Source organism: Corvus cornix, chromosome 1A (assembly GCF_000738735.6).
Source record: "Corvus cornix cornix isolate S_Up_H32 chromosome 1A, ASM73873v5, whole genome shotgun sequence".
NCBI classification, from domain to species: Eukaryota; Metazoa; Chordata; class Aves; order Passeriformes; family Corvidae; genus Corvus; species Corvus cornix.
The window spans coordinates 54553726-54570577 of NC_047057.1; the positions used below are offsets into that span (position 1 = coordinate 54553726).

The 16852-nt window shown below is 44.4% G+C and overlaps 1 protein-coding gene across 1 annotated transcript in view; it reads left to right on the top strand.

The window, feature by feature from the left end:
• Window positions 1-16852, top strand: part of PAH (phenylalanine hydroxylase) — a 35662-nt gene that overhangs the window by 9329 nt on the left and 9481 nt on the right. The window contains exons 3-7 of the mRNA XM_010410456.4: window positions 5318-5501; window positions 10920-11008; window positions 13173-13240; window positions 15480-15676; window positions 16053-16188. Coding sequence (XP_010408758.1) covers window positions 5318-5501; window positions 10920-11008; window positions 13173-13240; window positions 15480-15676; window positions 16053-16188 — 674 coding nt within the window. The remainder of the gene's footprint in view (window positions 1-5317; window positions 5502-10919; window positions 11009-13172; window positions 13241-15479; window positions 15677-16052; window positions 16189-16852) is intronic.

Here is a 16852-nt window from a genome sequence, read left to right on the forward strand (position 1 = left end):
TCCTTGGTCTTATCCCTCCTCTTCCTAGGGCCACAAGAGCAGGACTTCTACTAAACCAATGTGGATTTAAAGAGAAGAATAGCCTCTTCACAGGTGCTTGTGCAATGCCACATGCTGTCACATGTTTTTGGTTTGTCTTGCTTCACGTTTTGTAGCCAGACTGTGCTGCAAGTGTCACACCAAATTTTAGGGTTGGAGGAGAAGTGTCGAATGATGGACACCAGGGGCTGCTCCAGGGCCAGCTGCCTTCTGGAGCTGTTTGCTGGCAGGGACCTGCTCTGGGACACTTTTCTTCCATGAGCTTGGAAGGAAGACCCTGACAGATGTGAAGGAGAAGATGGGGAAGCACTGTCTTTAGCTGAGAAGTAGACAGGCCCTTGGCCAGTAAAGCTGATGGTTGCCTTTGCCTTGGGAATCCGTGGCTGTAACTTCCTGTAACTTCCTAAGTCATCTCATCTATGAATATTAAGCACTGAGCTTATACTTGTGCTTTTGAAAGTGTCCTCCTTCAGGAAACCCTGAACTAGCTCATGGCAAGGGTTAAAAAACATCTCACCTTTTATTTTTGGTATCAGGAAGTACAACTAAAATCCTTATTCTTGGATATTTTACCCAGATTCTCACTAAATGTTGATTAGTGGCACCACAGTGTTGTCAAAAGTTGTTCATCTGGTAACAGTGTGGGGTCTCCTGATGAAGCCAAACTTAATGACAACAGTCATGAAAACAAGCTGCAGCTGGATTTCACAGCTGTACTTAGTTTTAGAGCCATGCATAGGAACATTTAGTAATAAGTAAACAGAAGGATGTGTGTGTCATGGGAAGTAGTAACCCATAACATTTCCAGAAAGGATCCATCCTTACTGAAAGCTTCCCTGTGTAGCTTTGAACACACAACTTTCCTTTCCCAGTGGCCAGGCCATTAAACAGAGGGTGGCACTAAGTTCTCTTGGCAGGGATCACTGCAAGACTGCTGGTGTAGTGTAACACCAGTCTGATTACTGATGTGGGGCAGCTGCAGCCTAAGTGGCGCTCAGTCAGGATGGGATAACTGGAATAACCTGGGCAAGGGGCTGGAGCTTCTTCACAGACTCTGAGAGGCAGCCAAGGCTGAGATCCAGCACTGTGAGGTAAGGCAGGGAGGAGCATGGGCAATCTCCGCCCTGTATCCACTACTGTCTGTGCTTTAAGTTGATATTTGTATTGCTACCCCCTTCTGACTTGGTTAGGACTAATTCTAGCTTGATTTTTGAGCTCTGAGAACATGTCTTGAGACTTCCTTCTCTAATGGGCAGTGATAGAGGTACTGTTAAATTGGGTATTAAAATAATGAAAGTTGAGTTCTTCTACCCCTAGGAGTGCGGGTTTTAAGAAAAAAGGCAAGAAATTGGGAGTGACTAACTTCAAGGGATCTGTCAGTACTATACTCCTGTAATTTCTATTAGTTGTTATGCCTAATGCTACCCTCAATCCTCAGTGCAAAATCTGTTCAGAATTGCTAACACTTGCAAAATTTATGTTAGAAATGGCCTAGTAGACTGCTTTGAAACAGAGCAAGGTGAACAGCTACCCCTCCTCTCTACTGACACAGAATCACTGCAGCAGACACGTGGTTGTATGACAGGATGTGTCCACAGAGGAGAGACTCCACCTCTCTATTGGTCATAAACCTGAAGAGAAGGAGCAAAGTACCAGTCTGCTCTCAAAGCTCTTTGCAGCTGCAATGGATGATGGGGTGAATTCAGCAAAGACACATCTAATCTCAACCTATGGGCTCATCTGATTCCTACCAGCTCTGAAATGGGAAGGGCAGAAGAGATCAATATTAATAGTTCAAGTGTGAATCCAGCCACAAACATATGACAGTTGAGATCTTCCAAAGGTGTTAGGCTGGGATTTAGGTTCCATAAACAAAAAATAGCTCATAAAACTGAAATAACTTTTATTAGCTGACTTTTGAAGGCATCCATTGTCAAGATTTCAAACTCTACTAAAAAAACAGATAGAGATTGATAACTGTTCCAAATGTACAACTAAACCAAAAAAATGCCCCCATTCTCCTTTGTTAGGTAACTGTCTGTCTTCAGAAGTTGGAGTTTTAAATAAAACATCAACTATTGTGAGAAAATGGATGTAATTCCAAGCTTTGGCAACATCAAGGCTACAGAAAAGTGAACAATGTGAAACTATGAAGATTAAACACTAGATGGAGTAGTTGGCCTAGAATGAAATTGTGATTTGTAAAGCAACTCTAGTAACAGAGCCACTGTAAATATTTTGAAATCAAGGGCTTAGTAGCAAGGCACAGCACACAAGAACATATTCTTCCAGGAGCGTCAGTTCAGGGAGCTGGACATATGCTGCTGGATTCTTGCTCTAAAAACAGTCACCAGAAGGGTTCTCCCTTCAGCTTCTCTGTTGTGAGGTCCTGAAGCCATGGCACAAAGAAGTAACAGGTTGGCTCTGCACGTTGCTGAGTGGCAGATATCCCTCAAATAAACAGCAAAGCAGCTTGATGCTCTGTGGGCAGCTGTTGTGCTGCTTCTCTCAGGTGTAAGAAAGGAGGTCACTCTCTCCATGAGCTCCTTCCTCCATCTTCTTTTTTTCCCCCATTTTTCTCACTGTCCTAGGTTGTGATAGTTTGAGAGGTACTGATACTCCTGCTGCCTTAAGCATGCCTCACGCCCACCCTGCAGCTTATCTCTTCATTCCCAACCCCTCCATCATTCCATTCATTTTGGGGACACTGCCATCTGTGCAGCTGCTCACTGAGCCTGACTGGAGAGCTGGTACAGCAGAAAGGTCACCTGATCAAAAAACAAAGGGATGAAGTTAAGGAGCCTTCTCTTCCCGAGAAGATAAGGTGCTGGGGTGATCTTATTGTGGCCCTCCAGTACTCAGAGAGGTCCTACAAGAAAGAAAGATGGGGACAGCGTTTTTAGCAAGGCCTTTTGTGATGGTGCATGGGGTAATGGTTTTAAACTAAAAGAGTGTAGATACAAACAAGGCATAAGGATGAAAACTTTTATGATGAGGATGATGAGACACAGCAAAGGCACAGCAGCTCCCTTGCCTGCTCTCTGTCAGGAGCTCCCAGTGCCTCACCATGCAGAGGATACAATGTGCAGTCTGTTTGGGAAACAGGCTTTGCAGGCCTAAAACAAACTGTCCCCAGCGCCAAGGACAGTGGTGGTCATTCTCTCCCGCAGACGGCTCTGCGAGGACGGCATCTCTCGAGAGCAGCAGTTGGTGAATGTGCTTTTGACCTCTTCAACTCATTGTATTGGTATCTAGCCAAACAATTTGAGTTCATCTGTAGTGTGCAGTGCTCAGGAAACAGAGGAATGACATATACATTTCCTACCAAGGAATGAACTGCCTTTTGTGGAGGAGTAAATTAGGCCTTTGCTGCTGATGGCCAGATGCCCTCCTGCACTGTGCAAGAACTGAGAGGAGCAAAGAAAACCCTAAAGAGGCTCAGAAAGAGGGATTTACAGATAAAAAAAATCTTCCCTTTTTCTTCCTTGTAGGTCAAAAGTAGATCCTCACAGTGTTACTTCATGGATGAAATCCTGACCCCACTGTAGCAGGGGGTTTGACATTGACACCAGCAGGGCCAATACTTCACCCCATGTAGTTTGGGGTCTTCTTTAGCTTGAAAGAAGAAAAGCAAAAGTTTCTCTAGGGTTGCTGAGCACCATGTGTCAACCCCTCTAACTCTTCTGTGGGTAATGATTCTATGATTCTGTGATCTTCAGGCCCAGATGTCCTCCAGGGATTTGTATATTCCTCCCAGGCGACAAAAGCCCAGACCTGGCCGTGGCATGCAGTGTCCACTGAAACCTGTTTATAAGGTTTTTCTCAAAAAGGAAAAAAAACCCCAAACAAACCAAGCAGCATTTTTATATTCAAATTATAGTGCTCAAGAAAATATTTGAGTTCAGTTAACTGGGGAAGATGTTGCTGGACTTTTCTTTTGGACTTTCTGTTTTGTTTTTTTCCTGGTCTTTTTTGTTTTCCTGGACTTTTTTTGTGTTACAGTGGGGAATACTGCAACACGTGTATCAGACAACGAGGCCCGTGGAAAGAAATATCTATGGACTGATTCTTGGTAGATGTTTCAGAGATGTTTATTTCTCCAGCTGCATGGCCGGGGCTCTGCTGGGGAACTCCTCAATCAGGGGACCCGAGGGTCCTTTGCCCATGCCGGGAAACACAAAACAACCAATGGGGAACGAGGCTGAGCAGGCGCAGGGAAACCCCGTGCCTCCCCCCAGGGCCCCTCTCCCAGGACCACATGGCAGGAGGGGGAGACCCCAACATTTTTGTTTACTTTTTTGTTGGAAAAATAGGATTTTTAGCTACTTGTTGCTTACACATCAACACAACAGCATGTCTGAGGTCGGGTTCCCACTGGCTGTAGTTATGAGTGCTATAGTTGCCAATCTCTTTCTTCAGAGCTAAGAGACTGCTGATGGTCAGCAGAGATATTTGGCGAGACAGAACTTGAATTTCTGCACTAAAGAAAATAATTCTTCTCTGTGAGGGTGATTAAACTTGTGAGCTGTTGCCCAGAGAGACTGAGGAGTCTCAAAACTTGACTGGACATAGCCCTGGCCAATCTGCTCAGGCAACCTGAGCAGATTATTGTACTTGCTGCTCTACAGAGGTCCTGTTCAACCTCAGCAACTCTGTGGTTTGAATCACCCATCTTTTTATTTGCACAAACCTGGGCTGCCTTTTTTGGTGCAGATCCATGTTTCCCATTGGATCTCTGCCCAACAGCTGCTCACAGCCCTGGAAACTGTGCAGGTGGCTTTGCAGAAGCTTATCTCACAGGGTGCCCAGCTGCTTGCTCGTCCAATCTTCTTTCAAGATGCCCATCAATACAGCATTCAGTTTCCCATGAGAGGGTACTCTACAGGTGGAATGCCTACTTCCTGTGTTGATCCTGGGGAAAAGTCTTTGTCAACACAGACAAGCTCTCATTATGTACTTGAGGAACTGGAGTTGCTGTTTACAATACAAAGCCTGTTTACAATTTGTATCCTGCTTCCACCTTTCTCTAAGCCTTAACTAGTGCATATTCTTTGTGATAGTGCTCTGGACAAGGGTGAATCCCACATATTTCTCATTCTTCCTTTCTGGTTCTCTCTCTGCTGTGAAGGTCCTCAAGTCCAGTGGCCACAAGAGGTGAGTGTGTACTTTTATTTGGATTGTACAGTATGGTTTGTTGACTGACACATGTATTTATCCAGTCTTTATGTCATATTCCTTCCCCCAAAAACCATGGGACCAAATTTTCTCTTTCTTGTAGGAAAAAGGCATAAACTTGACCCACATTGAGTCCCGACCTTCCCGTCTCAACAAAGATGAGTATGAATTCTTCATTAACTTGGAAGGCAAGAATGTCCCAGCACTGGATGCGATCATCAAGTCCTTGAGAAGTGATATTGGAGCAACAGTCCATGAGCTTTCACGGACAAAGAAGAAGGACACTGGTAAGGATGCGCTGACAAGGTTAACATTGATGTGGACTATTCATGTCACAGACTGAAATTACTTATTTTTCCTGTAGTGATGGAGATCCTCTTGGATCTTTATGGCTACATTTCCCTCTCTGTGCCTAATTTTCCTATACTGTAAACTTTTTCATTTGGAGATTTTCTGTCAGTGTAAACTTTTTGCCATGCTTCTGACTAGGTCTTTTGGGAAGCTAGAGGATGCTCTGCCATCCAGTTTGGTGGGAACAGGACTAACTCTCCATTACTGTAAGAAATCCCAGGGAGGTCAGTTGCAGTTCTGCCTTTGGAGGGAAAAAAGGAAAGATTTTGTGGGTTGTTCATGCTTCTAATTCTCAGAGATTTACTGGAGTTGAGGCTGCTTGGTGCAGTGGTGGCTGCCCAGCAGATAGTCTGAGACTTACTTAAATGCCTCTTCAGATAACAGATGTGATTTTAATAGGATTTCAGACTTTAAATACTTTTGGTCTGGATCTTCCTCTTCCTTCCTAGGAACAACATGAAAGGACATTAATACCTTCTTGAGATCAATGCTGGTAATCCTTTTACTGTTTCCTTTGTGTCCTACCCATGACATTACATTTGAAGATGAAAAAGAAGAAGGCAGATTCTCTTTGGAGTCAGTTTTCTCTGTTCGTGAGACAAGGGGACAAAAGGTTGATTAGGTGATTTATGATCGTGTCAGATTGAAGAGGTTCACTTTTGGGGGCTTTTTTATCTCCAGAGGAAAGCTACAGCACCTACCAGGGCTTAACATTAATTTTTCCAGTTACTATGAAGAAGTTCATATTAAATTTTATTAAATAATAAAGTTTTCTATAAACATATGCGAGAGTCAGAGATACAGCTCTAAATATCATCCAAGAAAGTCTTGCATGTGAAATTCTGACCTCACAGAAGTCAAAACTTCTGTGGTCAGCTGTAGGATTAGGATTTCACTGCATGTTACTGTGTTGATCAAAGGAGTTTTTGAGCTAGATTATCCTGTCAGTGCTTCAAAAAGGGACTTGATCCCCTTCTGTTTGAGAGGATAACTTGTATTTGTTTGTTAGTTTCAGTAATTCAGAAATAGTATGAAATGGGAACAATTTATTGCTGTGGAGAGAGAGGAAGAGTGATATTTCTTTTTGCCCTTTCTCTCTTTTTTTTTTTTGATTGCAGCTCCTCTCATGAGTAATAAGGGTCCAGTCAAACTGAAATCCCCAAAGGACCATATTTTGAAAGGTCAAACAAGCCCTGCTTAGGGGATGAACTGTGGGTGGCAAATCCTGGGCAGAGGCAGCTACAAGGGCAGAGTGAGATGGGGACAGCCCGAGCTGTAGGAAGTGTGGTAAGATGCTCTCCTTTATCAGTGATGGCATTACAAATAACAGGCCTTGTGGTGCATTTTAGGCCAGCTTGTCTTTCAAACGTATCCTTCTGGCAAATCTGGTCCTAGTCCACAGATGTGCCTGTGTGAAATCGTATTCCCAAAACACAGAACAAGAGCACTGTGCCTGCAGGGAGCAAAATCTCAGACATATGGTTTGTGGGGCTATTGCCACACTTGTCTCAGTGGGCAGGTAAAGGCTGGGAAGGTTTTCTTCCAGAGGAAGTCTGGGATCCCGTGGGACTGATTCTTTTACCACTGCCTACGATGCTCTTATTTCTTCCCTGCTAAGGATTCATTTTGCTCATGCTCTTGATTTGAGAAAGAAAAACCTTATTTTTCTGTTTCCTGTGGGAAGCACACAGTCCCATTCTTGGGGCACTGCTTTGTGGGCACTCAGAGGAAATTTCTGTATTCTGTCCCTTCTGTATAGCTCAGTGTTAAACACTGTGTATATGTGCTTTATTGGGCAAGGGATAAATGAATGGCTTTTTCTTTTTTCTTTCTCTTTTTTTTTTTTTTTTGGGTCCCTGTAACTGCTTTTAATATCTTTTAGTAACTAAATGCAAAATTTAACTGACACATTTAAATAGTTACAAATATCAGATTTGGATCAACAGTGTAATTTTAGGTGAGAGCAGGCCAGCATAATGCTCTAAACCCAAATGTAGCTTTAGAGTTTCAGATGAGAAGGGCTGGCAGTTGCTGGGCCCAAAGCTCTTTGTGTAGATGGAAAGATGTGTTGTAAAAACACAGTGCATCTCTTAATGACTCTTTTTGGAAACAAGATGGGTATCTTGTTTCCAAAAACTTGGAGCCCATAAATAAAAATAATTAAATATTATTCTGTTGCAGCATTAGGGAAATGCAGACAATTTATTGCATTTCTGAAACAAGCTGGGAGTTGAGGATCTGTAGGGGCCTTGTTTGCTAGACCCTGAGGCTGGCCCGGAGCATTTGAGACTGTTTAAAAAAGGGCTAAACCTGGGCCTTGAACTGCTATAAATTGCATAGACCTGTCTTTGACCCTCCTCACTATGGTCCAAATGGAGGATTCTGCAGAAGTCCTCGTTGCCCCTGCTTCGCTGCCTCTCATATAAATGGCTTATTAGCATTCTGCTCAGCATTTGACCCCACGGTAATTTGGTCACCACTTGGGTGTCCAGCACCATCTCATAAATGCTGCTGTTTCACTTACAGACAAATCAATATTTATTACTGATCAGCCCACGTTTGCTCCTCAGACCTTCACAGAGGCCCACTGTTGCAAGAGCTCGCCCTGACAATTCATTAATGGCTGTGCAGACAGACAGCGAGTCTGGTGAACGGGCTGGAGGAGGATGTTGCAAACAAAATATGGGATAGATTCAGCCGGGGGGTAATCTGATTTGGTCTTTTCAATAGTTTCTGGGAGGCCTGGGGACAGCATCCTGGCACATCATATCTAGGCAGAAGACCCACCAGTAGCCTTTTTTCACCCTGGCCCTCGATGTGAAGGCTCTATGGACTTAGCGCAGTGTTTGCCCCAGGACTCTGCTCAGAATCTTTGGTTCTTGTTTCCATGAGAGCTGAGAAGGCTCTTTCCAGCACTTTCCAGGACCCAACTTAACACCAGTTATGCCGGTGCAAACAGCATGAGGTATCCTTGGGATTTCCCTTTCACAGCCTGCCACTTTCACCCAACTCTGCAAGCTCAGAGCTGCTCTCATTTGGCTGCTGCTGGTGTTTGGGTAGGCAGGATCAGTACTACATGCCAGGAAGACAAATTGCTGCGCCTGTGTAGGGAAAAAGGAAGTCAGCTATCTCCACAGCCAGGACCGACACCACATCAGCCTAGAGTCAGTTTTTCCTCGAGTTTATCATGAGCTCTGCTCCAAGTACTAAGGCAATCTTGAGAATAAAACGTTTAATGAAAGTAAGTCAGCGTGGAAACTAAGTCAGCAATGATTCAAACCCTGCCCAGTGAGACCTTCCAGATTCAGGCCAGCAAAGCCCTACAGACATCACTGCTGAAATGCAGTGCAGACTTCAGCCCCCACCAGCAATTTTTCTGCACAGCCTCGACCCTTCAGGTCATGGTGCATCCTTGAGAAGAGTGGTTATTCTCTCTCACACTGACAAATCCTTTGCTGTGGGACTGCCAGGCAGCTTTCTTTCCTAGCGCCTAATACAAAACCATTCACCAGTGTGCCTCACCTCAGGTTGGTAGTGGGGAGTCTGAAGCACAGACCAGTGAAGCAATTCCCCACCATCACAGAAAACTCAGTGATACAGCCAGGAGATAAAGCCATATAGAAAATGGGCAGGATGGCTGCGTGTGCTCACCTTACACTTGGTCTAAGTAGTGACCCCTCCCTATGGATCAAACACACCTTTTTCTACTCCCCCCTATGACCAGTTTACGTGAAGGAGTTGGAGGTGCCGGAAAGTTTCTAACAGCGAGGGGGAAGAGTGTTTCTGGAGCAACTAGAAGAACCAGCGGTACATCCAGCAGCGAAGAAACCCATTTGGGGACTTTCCTGGGTCTGCTGCTGCCATCTAGTGACTTGCTCAAGTCTGGTTTTCATGGCAAAGAGAGGCGTGCGCATCCTGGAGAGGGGCGGAGCAAATCGCACTTCTGCTAGGCGGGAGAAGGGGAGGCACGGCCGGGGGTACCGCTGAGCGCCGCGGCGGGTCTCTGCATCCCGGGAAGCCCGGGCAGCCCAGGATCTTCCTGGCCAGCAGCCGCCAGCTGCCTGCTCCTCCTGGCCTGTCGGAAACTGATGTGAAGGCTCCCAGCGGGAGCGCTGCACGGAGCCAGGCTGGCGGTGGGACAGCAGTCAGGGGAGCGGGCGCTCTCTCTGCGGCCAAAGTGTGCCCTGAAAGGCTGCTGCAGCGCCTCTGCGCAGGTGCCTCGCAGAAACCCAGTGCCACCAGTGCCTTCCGTGCTGTGAGGCTCAGCACAAAGCACGGCTGAATAGTCCCGGAGACAGAGAGATCCTCCGATCCCGTAGGTGGTCCATCAGGCGTGGTATGAGCCCCATCACCAAGGCACTGCAGGGAACTCGTTCAGCAGCTGCTGGCCGAGGATCGGGTTCACTTGGCACAACCCCCCCACATAAGATGGGGAGGTATGGCCGAGCAGCAGGGCTCCCAGCTGAGCAGAGAGCCACAGAGGGGGATCAGATGTTTTCCAAGCACTGGCTGAGCAAGCAACACCCATTTGTGCAAGAAAGTGTCTCAATGAATTGCAAACTTTTACTGATACAGGCTGCCCCTGTTCAGTCCTTGTACTGAATTGCCATGAACACACTCGACTTACTCTTTTTTCTATCGCAACACATCACATCTGGATGTCCCTGTGCTTCTCCTTTGTCCTTCACCTTATGTCCTTCGGTAAAGAGAGGGTTGCATGGGCATTACACGCTGTGTAGTCAACATGGTCCTTCTCTCCTGCTGGCTGGGCCATAGACAGCGTGTATAGAATATGAGTTACAAGGCAATAGAGAACCAGGCCAGGAAAGTTAATCAAGTTAATGCATTATTGCGTAACGACTGCAGTGATCCAATGCTAGTCTGAGGTATTAGAATGCCATTGATAGTTTTGTTTCAGAATCCTAGCTCAAGTGGGGCCACCGAGTAGGTCTTAGAAAGAGAGTTTCTGAGAGCACAAAAATTCTGTATCCTTGTTGTGGGGTTTCTTGTTGTTCCTTTGAAAGGGGTGATTCTGGCTTATTGTGAAAATTTTCTACATTTTGACAAGCCAAGAGAGCAGAAGTAATAAACAGAAAATCACAAACGTTACAAGCAGTCTCTGCACCAAGGGTCAGACACTCTTGATGCTCTGTATTCTTCCAACAGTGCAAAACAACTACAAATTCAAGGCAACTTGCTTGGTTTGTTCTTGTCTCCTACTACAGGGAAAAGGATTGAAAGAATTCAGCACATGTTTCTTTATATTTATGATGAAAAGATGAAAATATCAGAAGAAGGCCCAAAACCATGTAACAAAGAAATACACCAGTCTCTATTTCTTTTCTGTTTTGCAGTGCCGTGGTTCCCGAGAAGTATCCAGGAGCTGGACAGGTTTGCCAATCAGATCCTAAGCTATGGAGCAGAACTGGATGCTGATCATCCTGTAAGAATTTTTTTTAGCATTTTTTTCTATTTATTGGCACAGATGTTTCTCTCATTTACATTTGCTCTGCTTTAGTACAGATCTAGTAGACTAAATCTCACATGGTACAGGACAAGAAGGTTACCACATTTCTAGGGTTAGAATCAGCCCAATCCCTGATTATGGAGTAAATCAAACCAAAGGTTGCTATCATTGAGCAAATGCCAGGAGATCTTAAAAGTCGTAGTGGTTTTCAGAGCACAGGGCCACCACAAGGACACCTCTAGTTTTCCCAAGAGGCTCTGATGTAGTGATTTCAGGCTCACTTTGTGTGTCACTAACAAGAAAAAGAAGCAACATATTATAGCCCAGAGATAGAAAGTTTTTCATCCTTGATTACATACACATGATTTAGCTCAGTGTATTGTTATGTGCTTGTTAACTCTGACATGGTACTTTTGTGGTGAGACATGACAAAAGAAGAGGTTCTTGGTTCAAAAAGTGTGTGGTTTAAATGGTAGCATCAGAAAGTTTTGTTCATTGACTTAGCGATAAAAAAATTTGTTTTGCAGTTTTTCAGTTTTGTTCACATACAAGAATATTTTCTGCCTCTATTCCCTCTCCAAGCAAACAACAACTCACTTTCATTTGTCAAAACACACTGAGTTCCATGCAATGCACCAGAAATTGCTGCTATTAGTTTAATTGAGACAGGATGATTATAAATAAATTACATGCAGTGCAACAAAAATTGCTGCTATTAGTTTAATTGAGATGGGGTGATTAGTCATTCACTACCTATTGCTTAATTCGAGACGTGTTATGTACCATGTACAATGATTCATGATGTTCACTGTGGTCACATGAAAGGCAGAATGAAAGGAGGTACACTGAGCCAATGGCCCCCTTGTGTGTCACGCAGGAATAGACCAAGATTGTATTTGAAAAAAAAGAATCCAAAAAAGAAAAGAAAAATATATAAAAAGAAAAATATGTATAAAGGAATGAAGCGTCTCTCCTCCAGTTCCTAGAATTAGTTAGTGAGCACTTGTGCCTTGAAAAAGAAATCCAGCTGCTGGGGTAAATAGGTGTGACAGTCCACAGAGTGCAGAACAAGAGACATTAAAGGAGCCTGTGTTTTTGTAGTTAAGTGATGCACGGAATTTAATCACAACGACCTCCATGAAAGGTTAATCTTGGACAGTGCATTTTTTTGGCCATTGGCTACATCTTTTTGATCCACACTCTTGAATTTACACTCCACTTCAGCTACCTCCTGTTCTTGGTTGTGTTTTGTGGCCTCTCAGTCCAGTTGTGCTATTCACCACTAAGGGATGCAGTGCCCAGGGAGCTGTTCCTATTTGCTTTGCAGAAAGGCATCCTAGCTTGGAAGGAGGATGTTTCTACACTCCAGGTCATGAAGGCACTCCTGGTCCTGGGGATCTTTTAGTCTAAACAGCAGGCACACTGGGGTAGAAGAATGATTATCCCAGATGAAGATTTAGAGGTTTTATTTCTTATCCTTGGTTTTATTGGTAATTAGCTGCAAAGGTCAAGCTCCCAACCACAAGGTCTATTAGACATTCTTTGTAGTCATTAATTCCCTTCAAATGGTTGAATTTGTACTACAAATAGGGGGTTTTTGGCCTGCTAAATGGCTACTGATCCTCTACCAGTTTGAAAATGAGCGCTTTTAAGTGTGGTTCATGCTGAAAATCTGCCTAAGAAGTCTGACTGAGTTGATGAATGTGTTTCTAATGTGTTTTGATTCTGCTCCTCTAGAGCATCCCAGCTGTGCCAGGGACAGCGGCAAGCTTCAAGGGAAACAAGAAGGGCAGGGTTATCCAAGTACTGATAATTCTGTGCTGCTCTTGCCAGGAGCACCTTGTTGTTGCTGTAAAGGAGCAAGTTTCTCTATGTTATAGGAAGGGGAAATGAGAAAACAAAAGGACTTGGGTGGCGAGGGGTGGTGAGGGACTGTGGCTGAGTGGCTGCTCCGGGGGCTCTGCAGCCCGAGAAGGAGCGGTGCCCTGTGTGAGTGGAGCCAGGCGGAACAGAGGCAGCTTTCCCACTGATCTTGCTGCACTTCTTGGACTGCACCAGCCGTACCTGAGGGTGCTCACTGGGAGGAAGGCTCTTCACCTTTTCCCTTATGCATGCAGTGACCGTGGCTGTTTCTCTTCAGGGGTTCAAAGATCCTGTGTACCGGGCCCGGAGGAAGGAGTTCGCGGATATCGCCTACAACTACAGACAGTGAGTACCCACTGCATGGGCAGAAAGCAAGCCCTCATCTCTTGCCCTCTCCTAGGGTGCTCATCCTGCTGGCAATCCCTGCTTTTCCACAAGCATCTGTTGGCTTTTCTCTGCCATGTGTTTAGATCTTCCTGTTCGTGCATTTATCCCCAAATCGCAGCAAAACAAAAGTAAATTGTTCCAGGCACACGTTCAGAAGAGACATCATCTCCCTTCCCTCCCCACAACACCCCTCTCTCCCAGCTTTGTTGTCTAATTGAGCAGCAGACTGTTGCTACTACAAAGACCTGAGCATTGAATAAATCTGGTGTTCCCCATTAAACCAGGGCTGGGGGAGGAGTGCCTATCATTAACATTAAAGCAGGATCTGCATAGACTATTAAAATAATGAATAACTTATGGTTCTGATGCTAATTCAGTGTCTGATACTCTACTTTTATCATGTCTAATCCAGCTGCAATCAGCAATTTATGCTTTCATTTCCCAAGAAAAATAAATTAATAGAGATGATAAATTCAGTTAGAACAGGCTTGATTGATTGCTTTCAATGATCAGATCTGGAGGAGAAAAAATTCTGTTCTCAGAGACACTTGTGTATAGATCAGTACTACTGGGCCTGATTCTTGCTGGGACTGATAAAAACTGTGATTGCAAAGAGAAAATTAACATATATTGTAAATTTTGTGCTACACTTTGCACAGGATGAAAAGATAGCCCCTGAGCCAAAGAGCTAATAATGTAATCACAAAATGAGAGACAAAATTGGACTGGTTGATGAAAAGTACAGAATGTCAGGTGAAAAAAGGCAGAAGCCCAGTTTGTAGCTAGAAAATTTGGATAAGATTTTCTGTCCAGGTGTGAACAGATCTAGTGTCCGTTCATAGATATCCCACAGAAGATTTACCTTTCCTGCGTAATGGATCACAAATTCTAGTTTCTAGTTTGCAGAGTTTCACCAAGTCCTACAAAAAATTAAAAATATTAACTACCCCTTCCCCCTGAGATTCAAACTGAAACCAGTATATTCCAAGATGTGACTTTTTAATATTCAGTCTGTTATCCAGATCCTCAGACACATTGGAAACAGTCTGTACAGACCTGGACTGAAGTCCCAAATGCACCTTTAATGTGAAGTTCTTGGACTTCCTTTGCTTTTAGCTTGCCTCTTTCCTCTGCCTTCCTTTGCTTCTGGCCCCATTGATCCCCAGATTTTTTTTTTTTTTAGTTGAAATTTGAAAGGTTTTTAAGCCATAGCTTCCCCCTGTAGCCCTGGAAGGTGGTTGAGGATTATTTAGGAGTGCTATAGGAACAAAAATCCCCCTGCAATCCTCATAATTCAACCTGATGTTTAAAGCTCCACAGATCAAGGAGAGCTAATACAGAGAGGCAGAAAATGATCATTCTCCAGAGGAGCTGCCCTGAGGCTCAAGAAAAAAATGAGGGAGTGGGAGATGGTGGGGTGTCATCAAGAGTTTCACAGTGGGTCTTTGGGGCTTGGAAAACTCTAGCATTATTCCAGCAGTGATGTTAACCCTATTAAGTTACTTAAAACCCTTTGATTTTTCAAAGCTGCTGGATTCACCTATGGCCCTAACACTATTGCAAAGGAATTGGTTATTCACAGGAGGCCGAACTGCATTGCTTGGGATTGTATAACTCCTGTTAGCTTCAGCATGAGCTAAGCATGTGGAGGCCTGAGGGTGGGATTTAACTCATAATTACTCCTTACAATTACAAAAAGTCAAACTGGCTGGAGTCCGAGTCTTTTATGGCACAGTTTTATGGAGCTGATGGTTTCCCTGGTTTTTTTTGAAAAAATATAATGCTCTTTAGAGCAAGAAATAAAATGGCTCCTTCATATCTAGAAGGAAAAATAAGTTGAAACCAACAGCCAGCAAGTGTTTTTAGAAGAACACCTTTAGAAGACAAATAAACACTGATTTATTTTTAGCACAATAATGCAAGGAGCTGTCTGAAGGCCATTGTCTCAGCCAAGGTCAGTAGATTCCTTTCCAGCCAGTGCCTAGGGACAAGTGAGGCTCCTTTTGCACCTGTATGTCAGGCCAAAGGCATCTCCCCTCCTGCAGCAGCAGCTCCTGGCCAGTCCTAGTAAAGCTGCAATATGAAGCACAATGCAATATGCTTCAAAAATGGCAGATGGGAAAGGACAAAGAGCATGATGTTGGTGGCATAGGACATTTTCAGTTGCTGCTATTGAGGGTATCAATTTTCTGTCTAGTGGCCAACCTATTCCTCGTGTCACCTATACGGAAGAGGAAAAGAAAACCTGGGGCACTGTCTTCAGGGAGCTGAAGACTCTGTATCCAACTCATGCTTGCTATGAACACAACCACGTGTTCCCACTTCTGGAGAAGTACTGTGGCTACCGGGAGGACAATATTCCCCAGCTTGAAGATATTTCAAATTTCTTGCAGAGTAAGTTTGAAGCACCTTAAAGAACCAAATGAAATGAAAGGCCTCAGCTATCAGTGGGGATGGTGCTTCCAGAGAAGGAAAAACAATCCCCGATTTATCAAAGGCTTCCTATAATATTTGGGCACATCACTTATCCTGTGTCCCAGGTCCTTCTCTAATGCTTCCAGGGGTATAATGGGACAGATGCTCAGATGCTGTGCTGGTGGCATACATGGGCAGAAAATTGCCTGCTGTGACACAATTAAACTCTATTTAACATAAGGAGATTCAAAACAACCAACCAACCAACAGACTTTTCCCACTGTGAGGAGTCTGGATAAAGATAAGTCAAACACATCAGCTGTTTTTAAGATGACGTCTTTTTGTCTCCCTTCAGGCTGCACTGGGTTCCGCCTGCGTCCTGTTGCAGGCTTGCTCTCCTCTCGGGATTTCCTGGCCGGGCTGGCATTTCGGGTGTTCCACTCGACGCAGTACATCCGCCACGCCTCCAAGCCCATGTACACCCCAGAGCCGTAAGTACTCTGGCACGAGAAGTGTGTAAAGCTGCAGCACTCCAACAGCAGGTCCAACTTGGAATAACCATGTGGGACTCTGGAGCACTCCTGGGAACAGAGCTAATGGAGAGCAGCCAAGGGACTGCTCTTTCTGAAAACATTTACAGAGCATTTCTACTCTGTTTAGCAATCTGCATCCATTTCTGCAAGTTCTCCTGGGGCAGATGAGACAGTTTTGCTACTGAAGGCCTCTTCGTGTGGTGGCTGGGATGCAAGAGAGCAGTGTACAATGGCATTTAGCTAAGCTATTAGCACCCAAATAGTGGTATGAAATCTAGCACAGGGAGGACTCGATATATTGCAAGCAATACTTACTTCTGGCAGTAAGATAGGAGAAACCCAGACCATTGAACCCATCCCTTTTTCATTTCAGTTTCTCTCTGTCCCCATCCATTGCCCTTTTCCACTTGCCATTTTTAAAAGAGATTTCTTATTCTGCTTCATGTAGTTGCAATTCTTCCTTGATTTTTTGCTTTCTACTTTCCACAAAATCTTTTCCCTTTCTTTTTTCTATTTTTGATTCTTGTGATTTTCCTTCCTGCTTTTCTTTACCCTATTGTCATCATGCACAAAGCCAGCCTGTAATGTCTTCCATAGACTTTGCCTTTTTTGGATGTCTTAT